Source organism: Pimephales promelas, chromosome 7 (genome assembly GCF_988280905.1).
Source record: "Pimephales promelas chromosome 7, fPimPro1.hap1.1, whole genome shotgun sequence".
Lineage (NCBI taxonomy): Eukaryota > Metazoa > Chordata > Actinopteri > Cypriniformes > Leuciscidae > Pimephales > Pimephales promelas.
In genome coordinates this window covers 19,482,410-19,510,364 of record NC_142775.1, presented here as the reverse complement: position 1 = coordinate 19,510,364, position 27,955 = coordinate 19,482,410, and the positions used below count along the sequence as shown (strand labels likewise).

At 37.3% G+C, this 27,955-nt stretch overlaps 1 protein-coding gene across 2 annotated transcripts in view; it reads right to left on the bottom strand.

Moving 5' to 3' along the window:
• Nucleotides 1-27,955, bottom strand: part of fgf14 (fibroblast growth factor 14) — a 148,628-nt gene that overhangs the window by 35,457 nt on the left and 85,216 nt on the right. Inside the window, exons 1-3 of one of the 2 annotated variants that reach the window (XM_039655475.2) lie at nt 20,807-21,442; nt 11,095-11,205; nt 8,331-8,434 (exon numbers count right to left, since the gene is read on the bottom strand). In XM_039655475.2, the coding sequence (XP_039511409.1) occupies nt 8,331-8,434; nt 11,095-11,205; nt 20,807-20,999 (408 nt within the window). In that variant the 5' untranslated portion in view covers nt 21,000-21,442. Of the gene's footprint in view, nt 1-8,330; nt 8,435-11,094; nt 11,206-20,806; nt 21,443-27,955 lie in introns of those variants that run through there. The other variant, XM_039655476.2, reaches the window with a different exon arrangement.

The window sequence follows — 27,955 nt, the reverse complement described above, 5'->3', positions numbered from 1 at the left end:
CATGTTGCTAAGCAACCACCAAAACCTGTCAGTCTAATCAAGGATTATATCGTGAGCGCTTTAGAATCTTTGGTTTGCTGTCAAGTAAACTGTTACATTTTATTTTCTTTATTTACTTTTTGTTAACGGTGTGGTAGTTGCGGTTCACAAAATCATACAGCTCGGGGTAACCAGCAACAGCCACCACAAGTTTCTCCTCCCTCTCCAGACGTTCAAAGCAACAGTAAACATTTGTCACTACAACAGAAGGCCCGTTTAACACAGTTATGTATCATACAGTACCTGCCAATATTACATTAAAAACTCTTATAAACCCCTGATATTTTTTAAGGGAAATTATCAATTTTTTAGTTACAGATATTAATTGATCAAATAAATATCACTTACTCCATGTATAGCACTTATTATAGCTTATTCCATTATACACACTTTACTTACAGTAGCAGTATGTAAAGATTTTGATTCCATAAAATTAAAACACACTTTCTTTCTTCCTACACGGGCAGCTCTATCCAATACAATGATTCTATTCATAATCATTCTATTATTTAGCCTGTCTATAACTGAAACAACCTCAGTCAGGAAAACAGAACATGTTTTGTATGAATGCATAATCCACAAGGGTTACAGTAGACATTGTCTTAAGTGAAGCTCTTTGACTGCTCGTAACAATATAAAAATTCACGACATACCCAAAGCTTATTTTCTACTGCGCCATCAAGAAGATCCTCCATCTTTCAGACCGTCTCTTGCTCTAATCGATACTGCATACATTCCACTCTGTTGTGCTCAGATTATCTGTCAGATACAGATAATGCACAGCTCCAAAAGTAGGTTGTCTCTTTTTTTTTGCAATATCCTTTTTATGAAGACATAGGCAGATTTTACAAAGTGATTTTACCTGACACAATCCCCCCACCCTTTTATTTGAGGATCACTGTAAATCATCATGGTTGTGCGGCGCTTCCAAGGAGGAAAACTGGAGAATCAATTGTCCTGTTTCTGTTTTGAGAAGACAGTTCCAAAGCTTTATAGTTAAAATGCCAGTAAACTTACAACACCTTCATGTCGATAAATACAAGGCCAGTTGTACCCACCAAATAATTAGTGATGCTGATAGTATTTTGTGGATGATGGCCTTTGACCGATTTGTGAATGGTATCTCATTACATTTACATTTTACATTTATTCATTTAGCTGAATGCTTTTATCCAAAGCGACTTACAATTGCTATATATGTCAGAGTTCACATGCCTCTGGAGCAACTAGGGGTTAAGTGTCTTGCTCAGGGACACATTGGTGTCTCACAGTGTATTTGAACCCGGGTCTCTCACACCAAAGGCATGAGTCTAAATTGATCAAAAGTAACTGTAAAGACATAATATTACAAAAGTTTTCTATTTTAAATAAATGCTGCTCTTTTAAACTTTCTATTTATCAACCCTCCCACCCCACCACCCCCCAAAAATGATCACATTTAAACGATGCCCAATTGGCACTAAGGGGCCTAAAGTGTGCCAAGAAAACATCCCCACACCATTACACCACCACCACCAGCCTGTACAGTGGTAGCAAGGTGGATCCATGTTCTCATTCTGTTTATGCCAAATTCTGAAAATCTCAAATCAAGAATCATCAGACCAGGCAACATTTTTAGTCTTCAACTGTCCAATTTTGGTGAGCTCTTGCAAATTGTAGCCTCTTTTCCTATTTGTAGTGGAGATGAGTGGTACCCGGTGGGGTCTTCTGCTGTAGTAGCCCATCTGCCTCAAGGTTTGTGCATGTTGTGACTTCACAAATGCTTTGCTGCAACCTCGGTTGTAACGAGTGGTTACTTCAGTCAAAGTTGCTCTTCTATCAGCTTGAATCAGTCAGCTCATTCTCCTCTGACCTCTGGCATCAACAAGGCATTTTCATCCACAGGACTGCTGCATACTGGATGTTTTCCCTTTTCACACCATTCTTTGTAAACCCTAGAAATGGTTGTGCGTGAACATCCCAGTCACTGGGCAGATTGTGAAATACTCAGACCGGCCCGTCTGGCAACAACAACCATGCAATGCTCAAAATTGCTTAAATCACCTTTCTTTCCCATTCTGAAATTCAGTTTGGAGTTCAGGAGATTATCTTGACCAGGACCACACCCCTAAATGCATTGAAGCAACTGCCATGTGATTGGTTAATTAGATAATTGCATTAATGAGAAATTGAACATGAGTTCAATTAATGCAATAATCCTTTAGGTGAGTGTATATATAGAGGGACGTATAGGACAACCCTAACCAAAGGAGAGCATCTTAAATGAACATTTATGACTTTTCCTGTGGGATGTTCCAGGCCCAAATAGTAAAACTTAATAAGAACAGAGGCAAGTTATAAACAGAGAGTTATACATATTGCACAAGCAGATGACCTCTATGCTTCAGTCCATAAAGCCTTTTTTTTTTTTGGTTCACAGCTTGTTTTCCAAAGCTCATAAAGTCATTACATGGCTGAAAACAGATGAAAAAAAAAAATGAATGTTGAAAACATGGCCAAACTTGCCTCAAGATATGGCCAGACAAAAAGCGACCAAACTGGCATGGCTGTAAGGCCAATTTTCAGGGAGCAAGTAAAGTATTCTATTTAGATATAGTCTGACAGTGAAATTGCTTTCACCTCCATTAGTCACCTGACCTTGTATTTCCAAATAACCACACAAGCTGGCACAGGGAAACTTTATCAGCATGCCAATCTCAATCTCACTGGTGGGGCTTCCATTAACTCTGCAACTGGGCTTTCACGCGACACCTTTCTCCTAATCCTCCATCCTCCTTTAAATGACTGCATTGAATTCTATGTGAGCGAGCCTGCTCTCTACTCCAATGCCAGTAAAATCAATGAAAAAGCATGGACATTTTGTCAAGTCATGACCCTTGGGCTATGTGTTGCAAAAGTGCTTAAGCTTAGTGACAGACTACTCAAAATGTAATTGTCTGCACAATGGATATAGTACTTGGGTTAGATACAGTTTTGACTATAGTTAACTATAGATAGGCCAAATGACAATAATGGAAAAAGACATAAAAGCAAGTGTGGTATTATTCAGGTAAGCAGAATGAAAAACTTGGCCTATTTATAAACGACGTGTCCCCAGATTTCATTTTCCAAGCCAGCTTGTAGCTTTGACCTTATTGTTCATTAATGCATGAAGATGGCTTCTCACCAGGTTCCTACCTCTGCTGTCTCTGTATTCAGGTAACAAAGGTTGGTGAAGCTTATTTAAAAAAAAAAAAAAATACAGGTCCTCATGACGATTTGCATTCAAGATGCCAATTTAACACAAATAATAAAATATTCCATTTAATAAGGTGTTTCATCATAAAATGCCATGCTCTGTGATTCCGCTTGCTTGCTCAAACAATACAAACAAACAAAAAAATGTGTAGGAAGATTTCGACCTGAGGGTGAGAATAATAAACACTTGAGAATATAATCAGACTGAGCCATCTGCCATCAGTGAGAAATGCAATGGGATGAACTCGCTCAAATCTTATCTATTATAGCTTATATCCTCAGGTTGTTTTCGGGCTGCGGCCTCTTGCCCATAGAAGAAGCGTGCCCCTTATAACAGAAATAAATATGTCTAATAAAGTGAAGGAAGGTATTTTAACAGAGCAGCTAATCTTTCAAACGTCAGGTGGTGACCATCAGCAGGAGGGCAGGGATAGGATGATGCTTATCTAGGTTGTGTGAAACCTCTGGTAAGATATGAGATTACTGCACAAAAATATGCTGTAATAAGACAACTTCTTATCTTTATACAACATATAAGTCTACCCTACAATCCTGGCAACCAGCTAACTCATAGCTAGATTGATTGTTTGTATAACCCTGATTTATAACCCTATTGCATGAGATTACAAGTACTGTAGAAAAACATCAAGTGAGCGGCGGAAATATTGTCATTATGTCAGAAGATGACAGATGTGATTATTTTAATTCATGAAGCTAAAAGCTCGATCACTCAGAAATATGCCAAAAAGATCCATAATGAGATTTATCCATTACTGCAATGTGTTGTGGCTGCATTGTTCAGTAATTGTTTAGAAAGTAAATCAAATACTTAACAAAATGAAAACTGTCTCTATAGAGTGAACAGAGCTTTGTAAGCAACCTCTGGTAGCAATAGTTCAAACACAAGCACCAAAGGGATGTAAGTCTACAGGGGCTAGTCTACTGATGTGAAGAGTCAATCTAACACTCATGAAAGCTATAGCTCTAACAAGAGTGGCAGGGCAGTATATCTTCAATGCATAGAGAAGAACAAACGGCTTTGAAGAGACCCAGAGAGCCACAAAAGGCCAAATCATATAACATTGACTTGAATGAATATACAATTCATTTTTTTAAAGTTCTTTGCCATTTGTTTTAATAGTTACATACACATTTCTCATTCACTCAAGCAGACAAGTATGTTTGCTTTTCAGACCAATACTCTGTTTTGTATTTATATAACTGCATAACTGTCACACCTGCGGCCACCAAGAAAAGGAGCTTGATTATTATTCCAAAGAATGAATCAGCCTATGAACATCAGCAGCAGAGAGGAAAGCAGAGTTTGAGCCCTTTGAATTAAAGAGAGGGATTGAAAAATGGAAGATTATTGAAGCCTTTCTTTTCTGCCAGGCATGAGTCCATTGTGCCGATACTCCAAGACGTTTCGATACTATCAGGTCACTTGTACTCCTGCACTGTACAAAAAAAGGCTTGACAGACAAAAGACCAGGATGCAGTGCTAGAGCTTCTTAATGGAATTCTGCTCTATTCAACAGGACTATTGTATTCTTTCAGTCTGACTCTAAGATAGAATAGACGACAACTAATTAAAGGGGGCTGTCAGCATGCCTTCATATATGTTTGATTGATGAAGGCAAATGAGTAACGATTGATCGTCCACAATAAAATGTCATTAATCTGCAATACGATAAAATGTTGGAATGACAGAAACAGACACAAAATAATTTCAAAACTCATTTTAGCCAGGGCAGACCAGTTTTAGTGGCCTGTGGTTTTTGATAGAATAGTAATAAATCTCATTCTAGTCTATTTCCCTGTTTAGCGGCCTATGCCAAAATGCTGCATACTATAAATGCCATCATTTTTATTCATTTAATTTAGCAAAAACTCTCGAGTATATGAAGTACGAAGCTCTTTGAAAATGGTCCAAATTTGCCATAGTGCTAGGATTAATAAAAAAAATAATAAAAATAAAAATGGCCCCTAATAGATGGAGGGTCAGGTAATAACTGCACACTCTCATAGAAAAAGGAATAATGACAAATGAATCTACAAACCAGAGAAAGGGAGGGGAGCTTTCTCTGCCATTACCAGAGTCATTCACACAGGAACAGAGAGAGGAGAAAAGAAGCAGTGATAGAAAGCTGAGAGTGTGTGTGGGTGCATCCATAGAGTAGATTATTAAGCCCATTAGGAACGAGAAAGATTTTCATTGTGTAAGACTCCACAGTGAAGTGTGATGGGTCAGCTGTGGCTGAATATTGGAAGTTTAAGCTTTGTCACCTGGGAAAAATCGCTTCTGCATTTCAAAATGTTTAGTCCATTATCCTAAAATGAATGTCTAGCTCTAAAAATACCAGTATTATTGGAAACACGTATGGGGCATATAGAGGGGCACTTTAGACATTCTTAAAAATATATATTATATATCAAAGCAAGTTTAATTTATAGACCATTTTGCAAGATTTAAACAACACTGGTCCAGAAGCACTTCCTGTTTCAGTTTGTAACTGTTTTCTTTATTTCACATGTAAAGAAAACATCTTAAAGATGTTTGTTTAACTTTTTGATTCAGTTTTAAATGTTCTGTTGGTTGTATTTTATCCCAGCTTTTATGTAGCGTTAAAAAACTGAAACAGGAAGTGCTTCTGGACCAGTGTTGTTTACATCTTGTGAAATGGTCTATATTACACATACACATACTTTTCAAGCAAAAAAAAATCTCAAATTGTTCAAATTATAAAACAACTGATGAATGAAAATCTTTAGACCATCTGGTCATTGTAAAAAACAGTTTTTATGAAGAAATGGTCTAGAATTATATGCTTGCAGACATGACTTGTTTTGACATTTTGTTTTTGGGGGGATATCTCCCATCTGCCTGTTTCAGTATGCAACGTTTTTTGTATGATGATGTAACACATTCGATTTAAATTCATATTGATTAGTTCAGTAGACACTTTTACCCACACTAAATTACAACAACCAATTCCTTACCCCCAGAGAGGAATTGTAACAGTAGCAGTGTTTCAGCAACAGATCATATCAATTAAACTACTAATGCTTATGTGGGTGTGCATAAGTGTGGTGTGCATTTAAAATTAAAACCATAATAGAGACATACTATTATATATTATAACTCGAACACCTAATTATATATATAATAATGATTTCAGCCATGTAAAAGACATTTATACACTCACCCAAAGGATTATTAGAAACACCTGTTCAATTTCTCTTTAATGCAATTATCTAACCAACCAATCACATGGCAGTTGCTTCAATGCATTTAGGGGGGTGGTCCTGTTCAAGACAATCTCCTGAAATCCAAACTGAATGTCAGAATGGGAAAGAAAGGTGATTTAAGCAATTTTGAGCATGGCATGGTTGTTGGTGCTATACGGGCCGGTCTGAGTATTTCACAATCTGCTCAGTGACTGGGATTTTCACACACAACCATTTCTAGGGTTTACAAAGAATGGTGTGAAAAGGGAAAAACATCCAGTATGCGGCAGTCCTGTGGGCGAAAATGCCTTGTTGATGCCAGAGGTCAGAGGAGAATGGGCCGACTGATTCAAGCGGATAGAAGAGCAACTTTGACTGAAATAACCACTCGTTACAACCGAGGTATCCAGCAAAGCCACAACACGCACAACCTTGAGGTGGATGGGCTACAACAGCAGAATACCCGGGCGGCACTCATCTCCACTACATAGGAAAAAGAGGCTACAATTTGCAAGCTCACCAAAATTGGACCGTTGAAGACTGGAAAAATGTTGCCGGTCTGATGAGTTTCAATTTCTGTCGAGACATTCAGATGGTAAAGTCAGAATTTGGCGTAAACAGAATGAGAACATGGATCCATCATGCCTTGTTACCACTGTGCAGGCTGGTGGTGGTGGTGTAATGATGTGGGGGATGTTTTCTTGGCACACTTTAGGCCCCTTAGTGCCAATTGGGCATCAGGAATTTAAATGCCACTGCCTACCTGAGCATTGTTTCTGACCATGTCCATCCCTTTATGGCCACCATGCACCCATCCCCTGATGGCTACATCCAGCAGGATAATGCACCATGTTACAAAGCTCGAATCATTTCAAATTGGTTTCTTGAACATGACAATAAGTTCAATGTAAAATAGCCTAAGCACTAAAATGGCCCCCAAAGATCCAAGAACCCAATAGAGCATCTTTGGGATGTGGAACGGGAGCTTCGTGCCCTGGATGTGCATCCCACAAATTTCCATCAACTGCAAGATGCTATCCTATCAATAAGGGCTAATATTTCTAAAAGAAGGCTTTCAGAACCTTGTTGAATTAATGCCATGTAGAATTAAGGCAGTTCTGAAGGCGAAGGGGGGTCAAACTCAGTATTAGTATGGTGTTTCTAATAATCCTTTAGGTGAGTGTATGTAACTTCTGTCAGCTACCTTTGTACCTATCTGGACATATATTGTCCCACATCTGTTTATTAATGCAACATGAATGAAATAATACACCACAAGATCCAATCGGAAAATTTGCAGGAGTTACAATGACTATGAGTTTGAGCTCTAGAGGTATAAAGGTAGCAATCAGCTTTGAGCCTGAGCTGATGTGTCATTGTAAATGAAATGGCCATGCCGACATCTGAGAAAGGGCAAATGACTGATACTGAGAGTGGGGGTGGGCAATTTTGTATGTGCAGATTTTGTATGTCCACAAAACCATTTCATAGTTAAACTATGGTAAATTTAAAATCCAACCAAACCCTGTTCCAGAACCAAGGGAGCTTCCTTGAAACATACTCGTCTAATTACAATGGAATATATTAACCAATATTTGTATGTGCAAAGTATTTTGTGGCTATTAAAGATTAGCATATATAGTTTAGCAATATGCTAACAGAAAAACTTCATTGGAATCAGTTGTGTATCACTTCTCCCATGTACAATCAATCAGTTGTTTCAGCTAGGATACCTAATTAGAAGGAGATTCTGGTACAGAGCACCAGAATCTTGAACAAACTGCCATCTATAAGACCTGAATTCTTCACAAACACAGTGTACTCACTGATGTGTACAGATGGCCTTCTCCATTCATGGCAATGTACAAGCCCGTCTTCACAGACTGAATAGCAACGACCCGAAGGCCCACAGGTATGAGGTTGAACAACGCTGTAAAACAATACAGGGGTTAACAAATGCGAATTTCCCATGAATTAAAATTTCAACAAATAATATCTGAAATAAGAAGTGTGAAAATGTGGAATTACTGTCAAATTTCAAAATGAAGAAGATTTGAGTACAGTAAAGTGCTGTTGAATGTCGCTATGCAGTTCTCAGAGTGATTGTGATGTAGAACAAACCAGAGTCCTGCATGAGTATGGGTGAACAGCTAATTTTGATGTGACAGGTGGAATAATATTTACGTTGTCATTTGCATTGCGAGTGCGGGTCGAAAATCAATAGGCACGGGCGGACTGCGGGTCCAATAGACAAAATACTATTTTGACTGAATTTGGTACCCACTGATAGGCAGCTGCTTAGTTGTGTTTGCACTCTGTAGTCTGAAGACTGCCAAATGTTAAAATGTTTCAAAGTGGTTTAGCGTTGAGCACAACGTTTGCGCGCTGCCTGCAACTGAAGTGATTGACAGCTTCAGTCATTAAGAGAGTAATGACTTTTCTATGGCCTACAATCTATTGTCAATTTGAATAAAAGTGTTATTGTTTGTGCTTCTAAGAGGACCAATGTCCACGTATACAATTAAGAGTTTCAGGAGAAACAGCCACATTTAAATGCAGAGTGAATCCGTAACAATATCCCTGATGTAATACCTATTACGACAATATAGGCTCATTTGGCCATATTCTTCTAATTTATGGAGAGCTCTAAGCCTCGGTATATGGCCTATTTATGCAAATTTCTTCAAAATAGCCTGCATTGGTTTATTGCTCACATAAGGAAAAAGTTTTGTTTACACGTAGGTTTCTGTTAATTATTAGCATGTGCTGCCGCATGTCTATTTTCCATAAATGCATCAACTCAGAATGCCATGTTGGTTTGATTGCTTGTTACATGATAAAATATATGATTAAATTAGTCAGGTGTTCTGTTAAGTACTGTGGGTTCGGGACGGGTGCAGGTTTACCAAACAGGGCCCATGCAGGACTCTGGAACAAACCACTAACCCCAAAAATAATAGCAAATAATAGCATAAAAATATCACTAAAATAGAATTAGAATGAATTGGGCTTCAAATCTGAACCCATAAACTGAACATGAGCCGTACTCCACAGCATGCATAAACGTGTGGTGCATAAAAAAACTGATAGACAGAAATTGAATGGAGGCCTCATATTATGTAAAATAATTGTTTTTATGCCCAGTGGGCAGCAACAGAAGCCTGGCGCTACAAGCTGGAGCATAGAAGTCTAGTGATTGGAGACAGTAGTAGTGCGTGTCAGAGTGGATCTTTTGTTGTTGGAGCAGCTCTTCGGTCTTGTTAGGTAACGGCCATTGTTTGTACTGGAGGGAAGTAACAGCCAAGCTGGAGACACTAAGTGCATCCAAAGGGGTGATTTAAAGCTAAAGTGTAATGAACTGATTTCAACTCACTGATAATTGGCAGAGCTCCCTGAAAATTATTTCAGAAAAGCCCTGTTCTGGTAGACTCTGGTGTGGCAAAATAAGAGTGGGACACTTATCAAAGAGAGTTTCTGGAAGTGCTCCACGGGCACATTGGAATGGTTTCTTCCAAAGGCACCAAAACAGACTTTGTATCCTTTCTTCCAAAGCAAGCATGATATTGAAATCTCTTTTGCCATTTCATTCTTTTCTCTCTCCCATCTCAATCTAAATATGGGTTTGCAGCTTATAGAATTTATATAAATAACCCAAAAAATATTATTATTTTACTAAAAATTTTAATAAAGATAACACAATAATTTTCACAGAAAATCAAATTTATTTCAGAGAAAAGGTGTAGAATTATTTTTTGCAGATCACTCTTTGTTTGGGATTTTGTTATCTAATGCAATTAAATGTTTTAATTTTTTTTGCAATTACAATACATCCAAGTGAGGCTTACAGTAAGTGTCTGAAACTATCCAAATACATCTGTGATTATATATATTTTTTAATCTATATTTGGGTTTGCAACTTATATAAATATTTTATATACAATTATAAATGACATAAATATAATATATAAATTATAAATCCTATAAAATAAAAATTATATAATATATTATAATAACATTATAATTTGACTTAAAGTTAAAACAGTTTGTTTTCATCCTTCTGTTTCCTTTAGGAACACCTAGTCACTGCTATTACCTTAAGCTAAGGTAACTACTTTAATTCCATTAATAAAACTTTGATTACTTTGAAAAAATTATTAATCAACTTTTTGGGGGGAATTTTTGTAGGTGTCACAACTGTCAAGCGTCATCTTCTCTTGGAGTGTTTGACTGACAGAGAGCCCTCTGTGTGTCACTCTGTCGGTACAGCTACATATTGAAATCAAATTAAGCAGCTGGCCCGAAGCATTGAAGCAGGCCCAGCAGAGGCTAATAATACACCTCTGCCTCCTGAGTTATCATCTCACATGTACACACAAGTCTCCCAGGACCAGCCTACTGCCATATCAGCAACAGTGATAACCACAGAAAATGAATCAGTAACAGGGATTTCAAAAGTGTGTGCATTAAAAGTAATGATATGCATATGTGCACACTTCACCTTTTAATTGTAGCATTTTCCCCATCAGAAATATCAAGCAGTAATATCGAGATGTTAGTATGTGCAATGATTAAGAAATAGGGGGAACTCACAAGAATTACTACTGTCATCCTTGGTCCCGTCAAGAGATCCATCTGGGTTCATCTGCAAGTAGTATCCCTGCCTGCAATATAACCTGGTCACTATACCCTTGAGCTGGGGATCTGTGGAGAAAGACAGAAAACAACAGTTCTTGAACTATGGAGTCTACAGACACCATTAATGTAAAAGGAAGTTTATGTAATCTACCAATAAATCACAAAAGCAATGTAAAGAAATAGTCCACCCAAAAATGAAAATTCTTTCATGATTTACTCACCCTCATTTAATGTAATTTCAACTCGATATTTTAAAGAACACTGGGAACCAAATAACACTGGAGCCCATTGACTTCCATAAATTATGTTCCACATAAGAAAGAAATTACACAGTTTTGGAACGACATGCGAGTAAATGATGACAACATTTTTATTTTTGGGTGAGCATGATTATGCAAAAGGATAGCTAAATGTTAAGGAGAAGATGTAAATAAAATCTGTGCTGGATTAACTATAAGGCATTTTGTGCTGTGCAGTGACTTTAATATGAAGTAGACTCAGTAGCGCCCTCTTTAGCTGGGCCTGATAAAGACTTTTCTTGACCTTCTAGTGCTGGAGTACCATACAGCAAGGCCGTAACCATGTCTTGAACATGTATTAACCATGTATTGGTATTTTTTTTATTTAAAATAATTAAATAATTACAGGTTTGAAAGGGATCTAAGCAAATAATAAAAAAATAAGAACGACAAAAAGTTCTAGGTTTAATTATGAAGTAATCAACTATTAGATGCGGTTTTATTTTAAAATATGCACACATTCACTCTTATTCATGTTTAATATATCAAACATGCAAACAATTCTTGACTTGTCACATTCAGTTAAATATCCTGGCAAAATCTCACAATAAACAAGTTAGGCCTAAAGTTTGCATGATATTACTGTCAGTCGTTGAACATTTCTATTGTAAAATTGTTGTAGCTAAACATTTATGTTGTACATCTTACCACGCACATTTCCACCATTAAAACTAAAGCATGTTGGAATTCACACTCATCTTCCTGCCTTCTTTGATCTGATTGGCCATCTCAGTCATTTTGATATTGATGAGCGCTGTCAGACCGCTGAGCCAGATCAGCCTAAAAATGTAACTTTTAAAACTTTTTGTCATCTTAAAAACATTCAGAGCAGAGCGTAATGGAATGCAGCAGAGCAAGCATCAAGAATATCAAATGCTTTTGGGCAATTTGGCCATTTCTAATTATTGGGGGGAAGAGCTTGTCCCCCTCAATGTCTATGGTGGTTACAGAAATACATTCTTTCTTAATAATAATAATAATAATAAAAGGATATTGTTGCTATAATGTAATGACATAATTGTAAAGAAGAATAGAAGAAGAAACAAAGACAATTATAATTTGATATCAGTTTATCGCTGTTCACATGAACAGTTTGGGTAGCACTGCAGTCGGATTTATAAACAGAAGGAAAAGGTTTTAATGATTACAAATGCCTCTTATTTTGCATGCACAATTTGTCACAGGTCTGTTTTTGGAAAGAATTACATTGGATTTGAGGATATCATACTGTAGTATGTCAATAACTGATTCTGTATGAATTTGCTCCTGCATGTGTTTGTCACGGTTTCTTGCTTAGAACAGTAAGAGGAACAAATTGTTTTGTCATATGAGAGTGGAAATCTAAAGGAACTAATAAACCAAAGAAGGTTCTATCAAAATATTCTTAACTTGAGTTAATACACACATTACAGCTACGCTGCTTCAAGATGCGTCTGTTTGGAAGTATCGCAAAGGGAATACCAGACGTGTACATACTAGGCTGTGCTAATTCAGAAAGACACAGAACAGCAGTTTGCACTGTTGGAACTCATCTAAATACAGTAGACATGGGGTGGAGGAGCGTTCAAAAGCAGCAACAGACATTCACACGAAATTATCACATTCCAAGTCTTCTGATGAATTACACAGGGAGACACGTTTCTCCAGGTTTGACTTCAATAATTGTGTCTTCAAATCAATCATAATGTCCCAAGTTTTAATATGTGGCTAAATGTGCAGTCATGTGGGTTTAGAATGACATGAGAAAGAGTAAATGTCTTTTTTATGAACTATTGAATTAAAATTGTAAATGCAGCATGTGAGGATTGTACGTAAAACCATAGTGTGAAACAACAACAAATACACTACCTTTGGATGTTTAACTCTGGGGAGGCTGTGTTGTGCTTTAGCAAATGCTGCTCAGGGGTAATCACATGATAAATAGATGCAAGTGACACCAATTTCAAGAGACAGGAAGCGAAAAACCAAAGGATTTTTAACAGCATGAAGTGCTTTAGTCTGATTTGGTTATAAGGGTCTCCTGTGATACACTTAACCAGTCTTGTTATGCTTAACTCCATGCTGGTAAACAAATAACTACCTTGTCATATTGATGTACAATGCTGCTGTCTACAGTTGGCCTGCTGCCCTGGATTTGCCTGTTTTACACTAGGGCAGGGCTGAAGAAACTGCCACATCAAAGGTGGAGAGAGAAAAAGAAAGAGCGGGAGAAAAGAACAAAAGAAGGGAGGAGAGGGAGAGTTTAAAGGGAAAGATAGATACAAAGAATGCTAATCACAGACGTGCTTTATGATATCTGCCTCCCCACACAGAGATAACGCTGAGACAGCATCCTGAGACGCTTAAAGATAGCAAAGATATCCCTAGAATTGAGGGCACTATGTGAAAAAAAAAACAAACAAAAAAACAACAAAGAACAATCAAAGTGATGGGCATTGAGCTATAGTTCCATGTGCATGCCCAAACTAACGGATGCAATATTGTGAGGGTGTATTGAGAATATGAGAAAATTGAGAATATTGAGAAAATGACATTTCCACATTTTCTGAAGAAAATATGTGGTGCTTGCTCTTGCAAAACTCACCAGGGTGATGCCGGGATGTTACTAAGGTTGATATGGTTTGTTTGTGTTTGGCAAGTTGCTAGGCAGTTGCTAGGGTGTTCTGTATGGTTGCATGGTGGTTTCTTAAGGCTGATTTTAGACTATGCGTTGGTTTTCATTTATACTTCTAGTTTTCATCTATGCTTCTCAATTACACATGCAGAGGGAGCATGTGAAGCGGTTCTAGCAGACCAATCACAACGCTTGCAGTATGCATAGATGTGACGCGTTGTTAAATTTTTGGAGAGGTGCATGTCATGGTATGCGCGCTACACACAGCCTACGACGTAACTACGGCGTGAGTTTGACGCAGAAGTATAAATTGGGTTTTACTGGCCCAATTCAAAAGAGCCCAATTCAAGTGTCTAGGTCAAATTCAATTCGGCTCCCTCCTTTAATGTATACCTATGGGATTTTTTTCAACTGGTTTATCACCTTACAGGGAAAAACCATACGCCTTATTCACGGCAGCGCCATCTTTGATTTTTAATGAGAATGAAAGCGAGGCTGTGAGGGATAGACTTGCATCTCTTCAATGGGCTGTATTGTTATTTAATGTGTTTTCGGATTGTTCTGCTCATGAAACACTGGAAAAATATCTTTCCAAGAAATGTCAGTTGACAAAAAACTCCCCACAATGTAAGCTGTGGAAAATTGTAAGTAATCTAGCTGCTTTATTCAGCTTTTTACAGTGGATGCCATAGGTAAGTCTATCCCTCACAGCCTCACTTTCATACCTGTCATGGCGCTGCTCTGAATAAGGTCTAAAGGCACAATTCTCTTCGACAAGCCATCAAATGTGAGGTATAATATAACCCTGCAGCACAAATGGTGCAAAATGAGTTTTGAAACATTATCTCTACACTTCAAAAAATTATAACAAAGCTTATATTAGCTAAATCAATGTAAATAAATGGCATCCATGTAATCAAAATACAGAACATACATTTCTCTTTTTTTTTTCATGAAAAAATGCTTAAAGGGGTCATATAATGTCATTTTTGTACAAGTTAATTTAAAACTTCAGGGTCTAAATGAAATGAAATTTGTAATATACTTTTATTTAAAATTATCATTAGTATTGTAAGAAAACACTAATTTTACCTGGTCAAAAGCAGCTCTGTTTCAGCATGCCGTTTCAGTGCATATGTCTTTAATGATAATGAGCTTCGCTCACTCCGCCTTTCTGTTCTTTGAGCCATTTTGACACAACGCACATGGAGTGTTGCCTTGACAACAGTTGAGGGTATATTTTGGAGAAAGAATGGCAGCGGGAGTCTCTGAGGACACATCTGTGCAACCGTATTTGAACCGGAGTCGGATCCGGAACAAGATGACAGCCCGAAGAAGTTTAACAATTAAGGCTCGAACAGGACGTTTCTGAATGGTTGGTTAACGTAATATCACTTTGATTTATTTTTGTGAACTAGCAGGGTAGAGTAGAGAGATATGAATGTTATGTATGAGTTTACTGATTAGTTCGTTGACAGATTGATGTTACAGCTAATTTCTTTTTTGCGATTTGCAAAGATTCATATAAATATTAATAAAACTTTACAATTACTTCTTCTGGAGGTGCAGCAGGGACACGAATAGTACTGATTCTTTTTGTCAGGAGCAGCTTTTTAGCAAAACCAGCTATATACTGACCCTTATTTATAAAGCAATCTAATGAGAAATGAATCGTGCAAAGATGACGTTGATCGTGGGGAAGATTCCCTTCGAAAATAAAACTCAGCCACTCGGATTTCGGATTTGGGAACATCTAAATGACGGCTGTGCTTGTTGTTACACCCGAGAAAAGAATATCACCATCGCTTCGACACCATTCCCATATCCTGCTCCAGCGTATCAACAACGACGGACTATAATGATCAGGGCAGGGATGTGTTGAAACGCATCTGTCAATCAACAATCGTGGAAGGAGCGTTCGATTTAGTGACGTCACGCGGTCGAACGGCTCGATTTGAGGCAGGGGAAAACATGAAGAGTTCAGATGCAAAAGCCTCTAAATGCCATTTGAAATTTTCTTCTAAAATGATCATTTTTATCAAGCTTGTATATTTAAGTTCAGTTATTTCACTTAAATGGCAATGAAGATTACCTATTATTTGTCATTTAAGTGAAATTACTGAACTTAAATATACAAGCTTGGTAAAAATGGTCATTTTAGAAGAAAATTTCAAATGGCATTTAGAGGCTTTTGCATCTGAACTCTTCACATATAAGGAGATTAAAACGAAAACACTTGATAGATTTTTATCATTATATGATGGTTGTGTACAGGCACTGCCAACACACATTTCAGTACAATAAACTTGCAAAAGTGCATGTACCAGACTCCTTTAAAGTGATAGTTCACACAAAAATAAAACATTCTGTCAACATTTACTCACCCAAATGTTGTTCCAAAGCTATATGACTTTCTTTTATATGTGTAACATGAAATAAGATATTTTGAGAAATATCTGTTTTTTGTTCTTTTCATATGAAGTTGAAGTCAATGGGCTCCAATGTTGTTAAAATAATCCACTTTTGCATTCCACAGACGAAAGAAATTCATTGATTTGGATTGATGTAAGGGTGAGAAAATCAAAATTTTTGGGTGCATTATTCCTCATAATCATATACCTCAAACTATCTTTACAAACTGCTTTATTGTCACACTGAGAATAAAGAATCAGGCATTGTGACATCTGAAAATTCTGGAAATACATCTATTTTTTAAAGATGATTGTTCATAACATTCATCCTTATAAAAGGTTAGCAGCAGGTGCAGGTTTTGTGTGTGTGTGTATGTGTGTGTGGTGGAGACAGAAGGAGACAGACAGGTGGAGGCAGCTATCATCAGACAGACAGCGATGGGGGCATGTCTAACTGAACACTGTACCAGCTGCAAACTAAATCACATGTGATTGACCCATAGACCTTCAGGAACAGAAGAAGGGCTTTTCCAGCTTTCGTAAGCACACCCGCATTATTCACAGGAGAAAGACCCGCCATTACATAAAATCTTGAAACTACTGGCAATATGAGATTCATACTGTCTTCCCAAACATTGATGTAACTCATTAGATTTTATGAAAAAGATAAGGCAAGAATAAAAAAAATTACAACCGTAATATTGTGGAACAAGGACGAAATGAATTAAACGTGTAAACCGGAAAGTAATTTAGTCATTACAGGCGAACTGACATCAAGCTCAGTAATTTACACAGTGCAAGAACAAGCACCACCTTACACTCAAGACTAAAGGAGGCGCTGTGCACTTTCAGTCAGGACTAATTGAGTGTATGCAAGATTCATCAGACTTTTTAATGAGACTTAGCATTGAGCGAGATTAAAAGACAGTCTCCACTGGTGGTCTTCCATTCCATTGAGCATTTTAATTGGTCGCAACATGTAATGTCCAAACAGCATGTTGAACCATGTCTTGTAGTGAAGAATCTCAGTCATATTTATCACTTATCCAAATAATAAGCATTAGACGAGCACTGAACTTTCACAGTGGATAAACACAGAACCACAAAATTACAATACCACAAAACTATATTTTGGGGCATTAATTGATACAGATGTTTTCTGCACCCTTCCTGGTTCGCTACATGCTTTTAGCGAAACTTGAATACAAGGTTACAGTTTGCAATAAAATAACTTCTTCAGCCTTCCACCAACTAAATGTATAGCTAAATTGAATTTGCCACAGGGCATTTTAGTTAGCAGTCCCTTCACAACAATGATTATTTTTTCATGGCCATGGGACATAAAATGTCCCGTGGAGTAAAAAGGGTAAGAAATTGCACTCAGGGATGCAATCAAAAAGATAACCTCTCTGTTTTGAACGAAGAGATTTTAAATAAATGAAAGATGTACTTGTTTTTACCAGCTTGACGGAGACCCTTTCATGATTTTTTCAAATCACCACCTCACATTATTAGAATTGTGCCATTCATATATAAGACATGGATGGATTGAAATGGCATAAAGGTGCAGCATCAAAAGAATAAATATGCCAACAGTTGGTAAACCAATATCTGACCTTAATCAATCTTTATTCTTAAAATACCTAAGCCAGCCTAAAGTAATTTGCAATTTTAAAACGTTGTTGTGACCCCAGGGAAATAGGGAAAAGCTAAAATATACAACTATCCGACTGTGTATAATATACATTTATCTAAGACTTTGGTAACAACTGACAGCATTGACTGGGCATTTGAAATAAACAGTCTGTTTCCATTCTGACATCTTAAATCGAAATGGTACCTTACAAACCCAAGAAAGACATTGTGCCAATGTTGGAAAAGCTTTGCTTGAGAATACTGAGATATTTAGGTTTTCTTATTAACTACTGTGTTACTATTGATTCTTCACTCAATTTTGCCCTATGAGCAAAGAAATAATTTATGATCCCAGAAATTTGTTTTAGACAATCATGGCAAAACTTTTCTTGTGCTTACTAGTGCTAACACATTTATAAAAGTCTTGGGGAAAAAACAGCATGATAATGTTCAATGATAATGGATCAAAGCAACATGACACATAGGCTATCTCTGTAATAATCTGGTCAAACCAATACACTGTCAATAATAGCATTTTGCTTGACAGTCAAGAAAGTCACATTGAAGTCACTGTTTCTTGTTAAATGTTTTTGAAAAGGGTGCTGACCAAACCTGAAATCACAAGACTGAGGTCCACACTAGTACTCCAAATGCAGGAGGAAAAAAAAAAAATGCTGAAATATCAAACGGATATTGCCATTATTATCAACGTTCATTCGCCAGACATTTGACTAACCGAAAGGACACTAAAAATACGCTTGAGGATTTTTTTTTTTTTAAACTATGTCTTTTCTGATTTCTGTTACTGCACTGCCACAAGGCAAAATGTCTTAGTTCATGGTCTGTAGATGCTTTTCCATACTCTGGGGGTATATTCCTATTGTCTGTATGTCACGACCTAAAAGTCAGAGTTAAAATGGAGACGAATGTAGCATCTCTGCCTCATATGATGGGAGGCTATGCTCAAAAGCTATGCTCAAAGTGCTTTTTGTGACCACTTCTAAATGACCACCACTAAGCTAGCCATGATTTCTCCTGAGCACACAGGTTACATGCGAAAGAGCCTACGAGGGTGGGCAGGGTAACGCTCAGCTTCACAGAGCCCCTGGTGAGCCCTCAAGGCTGTGAAAATGCTCACTGAAGATTTTGTAAATCTAGCTGCAATGGGAAATTAATGAGGTAAATCCCAAGGGGTGCTCCGTCAAAAGTAACTCAGACAACAACGCAACAGGCAGAAGGACTCAAAAGAGGCTGTCCAACCAGCTCTGAGCACTGGTAGTCATCTTAAACAGCAAATGCTTAAAGACACCTTATTTAAACGTTTTCGATTATCCAGTGTAATAAGTGACATCATGGGTAAGCTTAACCTACAAGCATTGTAAGAAGAAGCTTTCCAAAAAAAGTTAAACCTAGGAGTGTAAGGGGAGGCCATGAGCTGTTCGCCATCTGTAATAAGATGGCCGTCACAGGTGCACGTTAGCCGAGACGTTGCAGGGCTAATTCATCACTCTCAGTTTCTCCTGGAAACAGCAACATCTTTTACTCACTACTTATTTGTGCAAGATTCCCCTCTGGACATCTCTGACAGGTATCAAGATATACAGAATGCCAAACCACCACCTCTATTATAGTTAAATCAGACTGTAGCTCATCTATTGGAAAAATTGAAAAAAAAAATAATAATAATAATAATAAAAAATAATAATTAATTTCCTCATACAGCCAAAAATTTACACACAATACACACACAAATATGTTCTGGATCTAAAAATTAGTATTTAACACCTGGGCTGTGATTATATGTTAACATATTACCTCTATGACTGTCCTGAGCTGACTGTCAATTTATAAGATAAATTGGTTGTGTGCTGAAAGATTCCTTATCTTTTTCTGATTATATAAATGTTATCTTTATACAAGTAAAATTGCTATGTAAAAGTGTTGTATTATTAAAATGTATTTTTGGTGTTGTTATTATACATAATTACATTTATAATAATGCATATTTAAATCATGGCATTTTTTTTTCACACCTGAACAGGTCTCTATTACTGTGAGGGTGACAGGAATCTAATGTAATTTAATTTTAATCTTACCTAAACTGAATATTGTGTCACTGGCATTTCCATTAAGATAAGCTGTCATTGGATGTTGTTTACTGATGGAGTGATACAGTGATATATATATTTTTTTTCCTGCAACATGTAGGGCACCTGCTGCTTTACTTGCATTCATGAAACGTGCCAATAATTCAACATCAACAACACATCTCAAGGGTATAGCAAAGACTGGGAGAGAGATTTCCAAATCTCATAATATTTCAAGCAACATAGCTTAGAATTAAAATCATATCTAGCTCTGATATAGGCTAGTGGCCTTAAAACAGGAGAAAATACTGAGAATTATTTTGAAAGTATGACGTACATTGGTTTGAGTTGAATGCGTGGTCTTATTACTGACTTAACAATTTGTGACAAAAGAAATAATGACAGATTTACAGACTGATGGAGATAAAACTGTCTGTCAAAGAAATCTATCAAGACTCTATAAGCTATTCTCGTCGAGATAAACAGCAGCTCAATGCCGTAGGTCCCTCGTTGCCAAAGCTGAATGTGAAAATGAAATGTGGGCGTATTATCTTAAGACATTAGACATAGCATAGACTTCTTATGTGCACAATTATGGTTTGTGTACGGAACTTCCCACACCTTGTCGTCGTAGTCTGCGTTTCCTGAGGCCGAAGATTCGCACTTTGGAGAAGATGTCGACCAGGTTCCCATTGCAAAGCCCTTTATTCTTATTGGGGCTTTTTCTCCTCCTGTTGGTGGATGGTCGGTCTATATGCTGCTCCCGTGCCTGTCTCTTCTGGCGGATCAAACCGCTGGCAATCGCCGCTGCCATGTCTCAAAAACAGGGCTGTTGAACTCCTTACACACAAAGCACAGACAACAACAAACCGCCCGATCTGTCTCAATTATTGTCCCATTTTTGCGACTGTTTGTGTGCTCTGCCCTATGAAATGCACGGATGATGATCAAAGATATCCACACATCACGAACGGCGAAATAAGACACTGAATTAGCATAATGAATACAAAGGTGAAGTGTAACTCAACTGTCCGTATTTCACATGTTCTCCGATTTTCATTTTGAAGTCACGCAGGATACTTTTCATTCCTGATTTCACAATGGTTTTCGGAATATGATTCTGACATGAGTTACCCGGCTGCTCCAAAATATAGAATAGGAAAATATATTCACGTCACGCGTGAGAGTCTCTCCGATCCGTCACTTTCCTTCCTTTATTTCTGACCCGGTCCTGATGAAATTCAGCACCCTGGCCAGCGACGTCCAGTCCCGGAGTCTTATCAAACAAAGCGTTTTTCGTTCTGAGCTGTCAAGCGGAGAAACGCGACCACCTTCGTCTCCCAGGTGGAGCCCTGCGACTACACATATTCATGTCTCACATATTCACCAAGTTTAGCAGATATCCACGCCGGTTCTGGTCAAATGTTCACTCATCTTGAGAATAACCGACGGCGCAACGACGATGACTTGAAGTTTGAACGAAGGTGCTGATAAGGGATCTCCTCAGACGATCACTCCCCATTCAGTCCCATGTTGTAGCTCGCGTGGTTATTCAATAACGATGTGCGTTAGGTCTTTTTCTAAAGCAGCATGTCTTGAGAGAGAGAGAAAATGTAAGTAACACTGAGCGGCTCCGGAGAAAATGACGTCTACCCGGTGAGACGGGAGCGAACAAATAAATAAACTCAAATAAAAAAGTATTTGACAGAAGCGGGAGTACACAGATGTGCAGCATAAGTGCTAACGTTTGCCAGGAAAAAGAACACGTATTCAAGAAATGCTTCCCATCATCCTCCAACTCGGTCTCCAGCCGTTTGGAGCGACTGAGGCGCACGCGCTTCCCGCCTCAGTCTCATAGATCAACGGCATCAACAAGTATTAACGACCACGCGCTTCCCGCCTCAGCCTCACGGATCATCAACAAGTCTTAACGACAAACTCCTCCTTTGCCATCATTTCAAAGACGAGACAAACCCACCCTTCACTTGATGTCCATATGTGCACGGAAGGATTGTTCCGTGTGCACTGGCTGATAATTAGATTCAAACCCGCCGATGATGACATAACATTTATTTCAATTCTGATATAGGTTAATTCATCTGATCACCTGAATCGTCTGGTATAGCCTAGTGTTTATAGAAGCTATGAGCAGTTGAAATGCGCCAAACAAATATTTATTTATAAATATACCCAGATCCTATCTAAATAGAAGATATCAGACGCAAAAAAAAACAACATTGAATTGCTTAGGAACTATCACGCACAATTTGCTGTATGTGTATGAGACAGAAAGCCTGAGAAATTCAATGCATGAGAAATTAATTTTACTCAACCCCACCGACACGCCGCACGAGTGCAAAATGATCGAGTTGACAATACACCTCTGAGGTGCTATTGAGACCCAACCCAGTGCTTTAGACAAACACACCTGTGTAATGCATTGAACGGATGAGTGTCTGTGTTCCTATATGCCTACATATATCTTTCGTCTGCTTCTTTAATCGTATGGTAATGAGTGTTGCGATAAGGGCTGGGATGCCAATTTAATATCATGCCCCAATAACACGCAGTATTTTCTCATTTAGATTAATATCACCAGTGAAACACAATTACAGAGAATGAATTTTAAAAAAAGAAAAGAAAAACTCAAGAGGGCCATCTGCTGTTTGTTGGTGCAATGAAATATTCAGTCTTTCATCCCCCTGATGTTTTTCGACCCCTTTTACCAGACTGACAATGTAACTCTGGAATGGGATTTCCACACCGGTCACTGCTTGAGCAGATTACACAGAAAATATATATATATAAAAAAATATATGGAACATGCATTTAAATCTAATAATATACACATTCATAGACATTCACAAAAGTCTCATTGCATTAAAATGGGGGGCTGACCTTTTAAGCATACAAATCATATGAGCCATATGAGAAATACCAGACTGCTAAAATAATGAGAGCTTAAACTGCCTGCATCATTGCCGGTGAAGCAGCCACTGCAGTTTGAGCAGCCGCCAGCAGCGGACACTGTCAGCTTAACTATGACTCCATTTATTTACAATAGCACAGACAGATCACTAGGTTTCATGAATAAGCCATTTACACATCTGTTCTGCATGGACATTCAAATGTAAATATATTTGAAAATATATAAATCCAAATGCATTATTTAATGTAACATTAACGGATGATGTAAAGCATTTTATGATGCAGTCATTTTGGCTAATAGCTCATACATTCAAGTTATGCAGCTGTTATAAATAGCTTATATAGTAAATGCAAAAAAAAAAAAAAATGCAAGCAACATGAGATTCAAAATAGACATTTTACAGTCTGACAACATGACTTTGTGCACAGAAAAAGAACAAGAGATTATGTAAAAAAGTCTGTAATCAATGCAACTGCGGATGAAAGAGCATGCCGGTGGCATTTTCTTAGTTCCTCTTTTCCGAGTCTCATGAATACAGAATTGGATCGTTTACCTTTTCCTCTCCAATTTCATCTTTAGTGTATGTCAGGAAACTTTACGCTTCAGAAGCATTTACTCAAAATATAAGGAAGCAATCAGATGGCGAACGGACTGCACAGAAAATCCCATGACAAAAAGAGCCCAAATAGGGAACAAGCATTTAAATTCTGAATAAACTTGCACGCATGAGAGATTAGAAGAAAAGAAAAGAAAAGAAAAGAAAAAGAAAGACAACTGCATTGATATATATACGTGCACATACCTACATGCTTTCTCCTTCTGAACGTATGAGACTCCATAGTGAACCCATTTGTACATTCAACCGAGGTAACAGCGCATTTCTCAACTTGGCTGTCAATGACATGGCCCCATTTATAGGGTCTATACTCACAGATAACATTATTAGTAAGATCTGCCCAAAACAATTGCCGTTTCAGCCGCCTGATCTACTCAGAGGCTTCAGAGGCAAATTCTTAAATAACAATGTTCCACTTTGAACTTTTAATTATGATGAGCTAAAAGTGTTCTGTATTTTGCTCAATTTTACCTAGATTTTAATGTAGAGGCACCCATGCGAACAGCACAGATCAAAGATCATAAGAGAGCAGATGTGTAATTCAAGAGAAGCACTTTTGATGTAGAACTAATTAAGTGCTATATAAATGTGAGCCAACTCCAGCCTCCCACGCTGTCCTCCACCTGGTATTTTATGAACATTAGCTGACAAGATGAATGAAACATGGTGATTCTAGGAAATGCCATATGATACGACACAATACCACATGATATCAAAGAGAATGGACAGCTAGGCTTTTTTTCAAAAAAATATGAGATGACTGCAATTTCTGTTCTTTACAAATGTGCTCTAAAGCTGTCCAAATAATAAAAGGGAAAGAGAGACGGATGAGATATAGAGGTGGAAGGAATAAGAACTTCAAATTCACCAAAGCCCGGTGGAGCGACAAGAACAGGAGAATTAAATCTTACTTAAAGAAATGCCACAGCAGACAGAGACACCAAATAAACAAGTTGATACTTTGTATCACTATATGGAAGCCTTTAGGGTCGTCTGACTTTCATTAGCTGTCATGATGACAGTTGTAAATTGGACTTAAAGTCATCATACGTGCTGAGACGAGAGGAAAACAGGAGATTTAGTGCTTTGTTTAAATCAAATTGTTTCACACTGTTGGGGTGGGGAGAGGGAGTTTAATTTAATTGAGGAGAAAGTAATGATTTTCGGTTATGTTGTTGACATCGGGTTTAATCGGCTTGGTGAAATGTCACCGTTCTGAGAAGCTGAAGACACTCTAAGAGGCTCTAAGACTTTGAATGTGGAAGTGAATGTAGTGTTTTGAACAGAAATCTCACCATAGTCTACTTCAATGGCTTTAGCTAATATAGCAGACTTGATTTGGGAGTAACAAATCAAAGGATTAAAAGGAAAATGAGAAGTGGTGGAGATTAACTCTCTCGTCTTGAGGGAATTACTGGAGACAAAGCAAAATTGTGTTCTTTCATTTTCTATTATTTTTTTTTTTTCTGATACAACAATCGAAACAATCTAGACGGCAATTCCAAGTCTTGTAAACAACATTGAAGCAATATGACTGTAATTCTGGTTATAGTGATAGGCTGTTTCAGCATTAAAGATATTGCAAACCAACATGGCTATCAAAAAGTCATATTGTCAACACATCTACAATAACAGCACAGTGTCATTTTGTTATAGAACCAGATAACTTCAAATATAATTGACCATATAAGGTCTAAACACCTATGTATTCTGAATGACATGCATATTTCTCATATTTTATATGCAATATGTATATTATGTGCACAATGCAAATGCTACAACATTTGGCAACATATGCAGTACACAAGCAGAGGACACTGTGTGGGATATTCTGTATCCAATAATGCAATGCACTCAAAATCACCTTCCATTTTTAATAACTTTTTATTGAGTTATTTAATCAGACTAATTTAATCACATATTTGCATTTAAAAATGAAATTGTTATATATTTTGCCATATTTTCTTTCCAAGATGTTAACTTGACCTGCTATTAAATGAAGAGTTCAGATGCAAAAGCCTCTAAATGCCATTTGAAATTTTCTTCTAAAATGACCATTTTTATCAAGCTTGTATATTTAAGTTCAGTAATTTCACTTAAATGACAATTAATAGGTAATCTTCATTGCCATTTAAGTGAAATTACTGAAGTTAAATATACAAGCTTGATAAAAATGATCATTTTAGAAGAAAATTTCAAATGGCATTTAGAGGCTTTTGCATCTGAACTCTTCAAATGTAGAGAGAGGGAATATCCTGTGTTAATTTTGTTATGTATTGTTGTTCGAAATAAAACATGCATTGGTGCATATTGTTTCTACATTTTTTATCTGTGCATATTCTTCTATAATAAATTGCATGCAGTCTACACTGTAAAATATGCAAAGCTCTATCTTGACTGCATTGCAAAGAATACATCATACATGATTCTCTCACTGTAAGTAAAAAAGATATTCAGAAACTGATTTGCATGGCTGTATGTGCATGCCAGTGTTATTCTGCGTTTTGAAAAAAAAATGTGACTAGTCTCTAAATCAAGCTAAAAGCTTATAAGACGAGCACCTGTGTTAAATTAAATTGTAGATTAATTAGACAAGAACAAAAAGAATCCAGCAAATCAATACAAGTCTGTTTGAGCTTGAGGGTTTTGCCATTAAGCTTGACATTTAAATATCAACAACAGATCTCATTACAGAGGTGAGAATGTCAGTAATGTAGTAAAATGAGAAGAGACACTTTCTTGTAAACAACCATACATATCCTTCAAACTACAGACATTTTATCAGGGGCCAAAAAACGAATTAGCCTAACAATAGGCTCTATGCATGACGTATTTCCGGTGAAGGTCTAAGCATGCTGGACTTCCGCCGATCGTAGAGTCCTACTGTATATGCTATACCGAGAATTTATATTGGCTTCTATACTCTATGGCTATACTAAAGGAACATTAGTCAAAAAACAAAACAAAACAAAAAAAAAACAGACAAAACAGACACCCCTAATTTTGTTCATGCTTATTTGTTTATTATATTAAATAAACATAACTATATATAAAATAACATCTAAACGTGTTAAAGTTTTGTTTCAGTACATTTTGAAGACTCTGCTATAATCCCATTTTCCTCCGCTTTAAAACCTCCCCAACCAGAAACTGAAGAGCAGGCTTGCGTCAAATGCGGAACTTATGCATGCAAATAGCCTATACGCAATCAAAATACATTATTGTATATTAATTATATTATATTAGAGCAACTGGTCCTGACACTGTTGAGATATTGTTGTGTGTGATTTTATTGTTGTGACTGTCTTGTTTTGTTGCTTTTTCCTTTTATTAAAGCTGCAGTCCGGAGTGTTTCCTCTTTGTCGCCATCTCTGTACGAAATCTGCAATTACAGTCATTTGCGGAATTATCAACTTCACGTGAGTTGTACTTCAACACCCTCGGCACAGCGTGGATGAACACAATGTTTAAGGAGAGTGTGCAGCTGTCAGTCACCTCGCCGGTGTGGAGACTGGCATTCAGAATCACAGATTAGCTATTCTTTTTGGAAGTATGACCAACATAAAAATTTTCAACGGAAAATGTCATCTGAACTAGAAAGTAACATCCACTTTTTATCTGGTAATGACATTGCTGTAAATCACACTGATTAAATCTAACAATCGCTTATAAGTTATCATATCAGGCAATAACCATGCAAATTATACTTTGTTCTCAAATTGTTGATGATAACAACGTAAGCAATCATTGCGTGACTTCATGTAATGTCCTTCCGATATGTATCCTTTTTTTCGCATGGGGCGGTTGCAGTCTCTTTTTTTTTCTGTAGCCACTCCAAACGAAGTCTTTTGCATTTTACAACGGGTGAATCTCTAGTTTTCACTGGGATTGTCATCGCCATAAAATTGAGTTTAATTATATCAAGTGCTGTGAGAAAAGGGTATAAATCTCCTCCTCCGACATCCTCACACGCAATATAGCCTACTAGCCGAGACTCCATCTTTATGTGGACAGATGTAAAATAATGACGCAAAGACATGCTTGAATCTCCCACGGAAATTCAATTAAAAACATTATCACAAGCTTACCGCTTTGAATCGAGCTAAGGCAAGCAGATAGATTTGAACACTGGCTGGTTATGTATTGTCTCAAATATATATTTTGGATCATTTTTAACTCCAAATGTGGGGTTAAATGTGCTATAAACAACATAAAATAACATTGT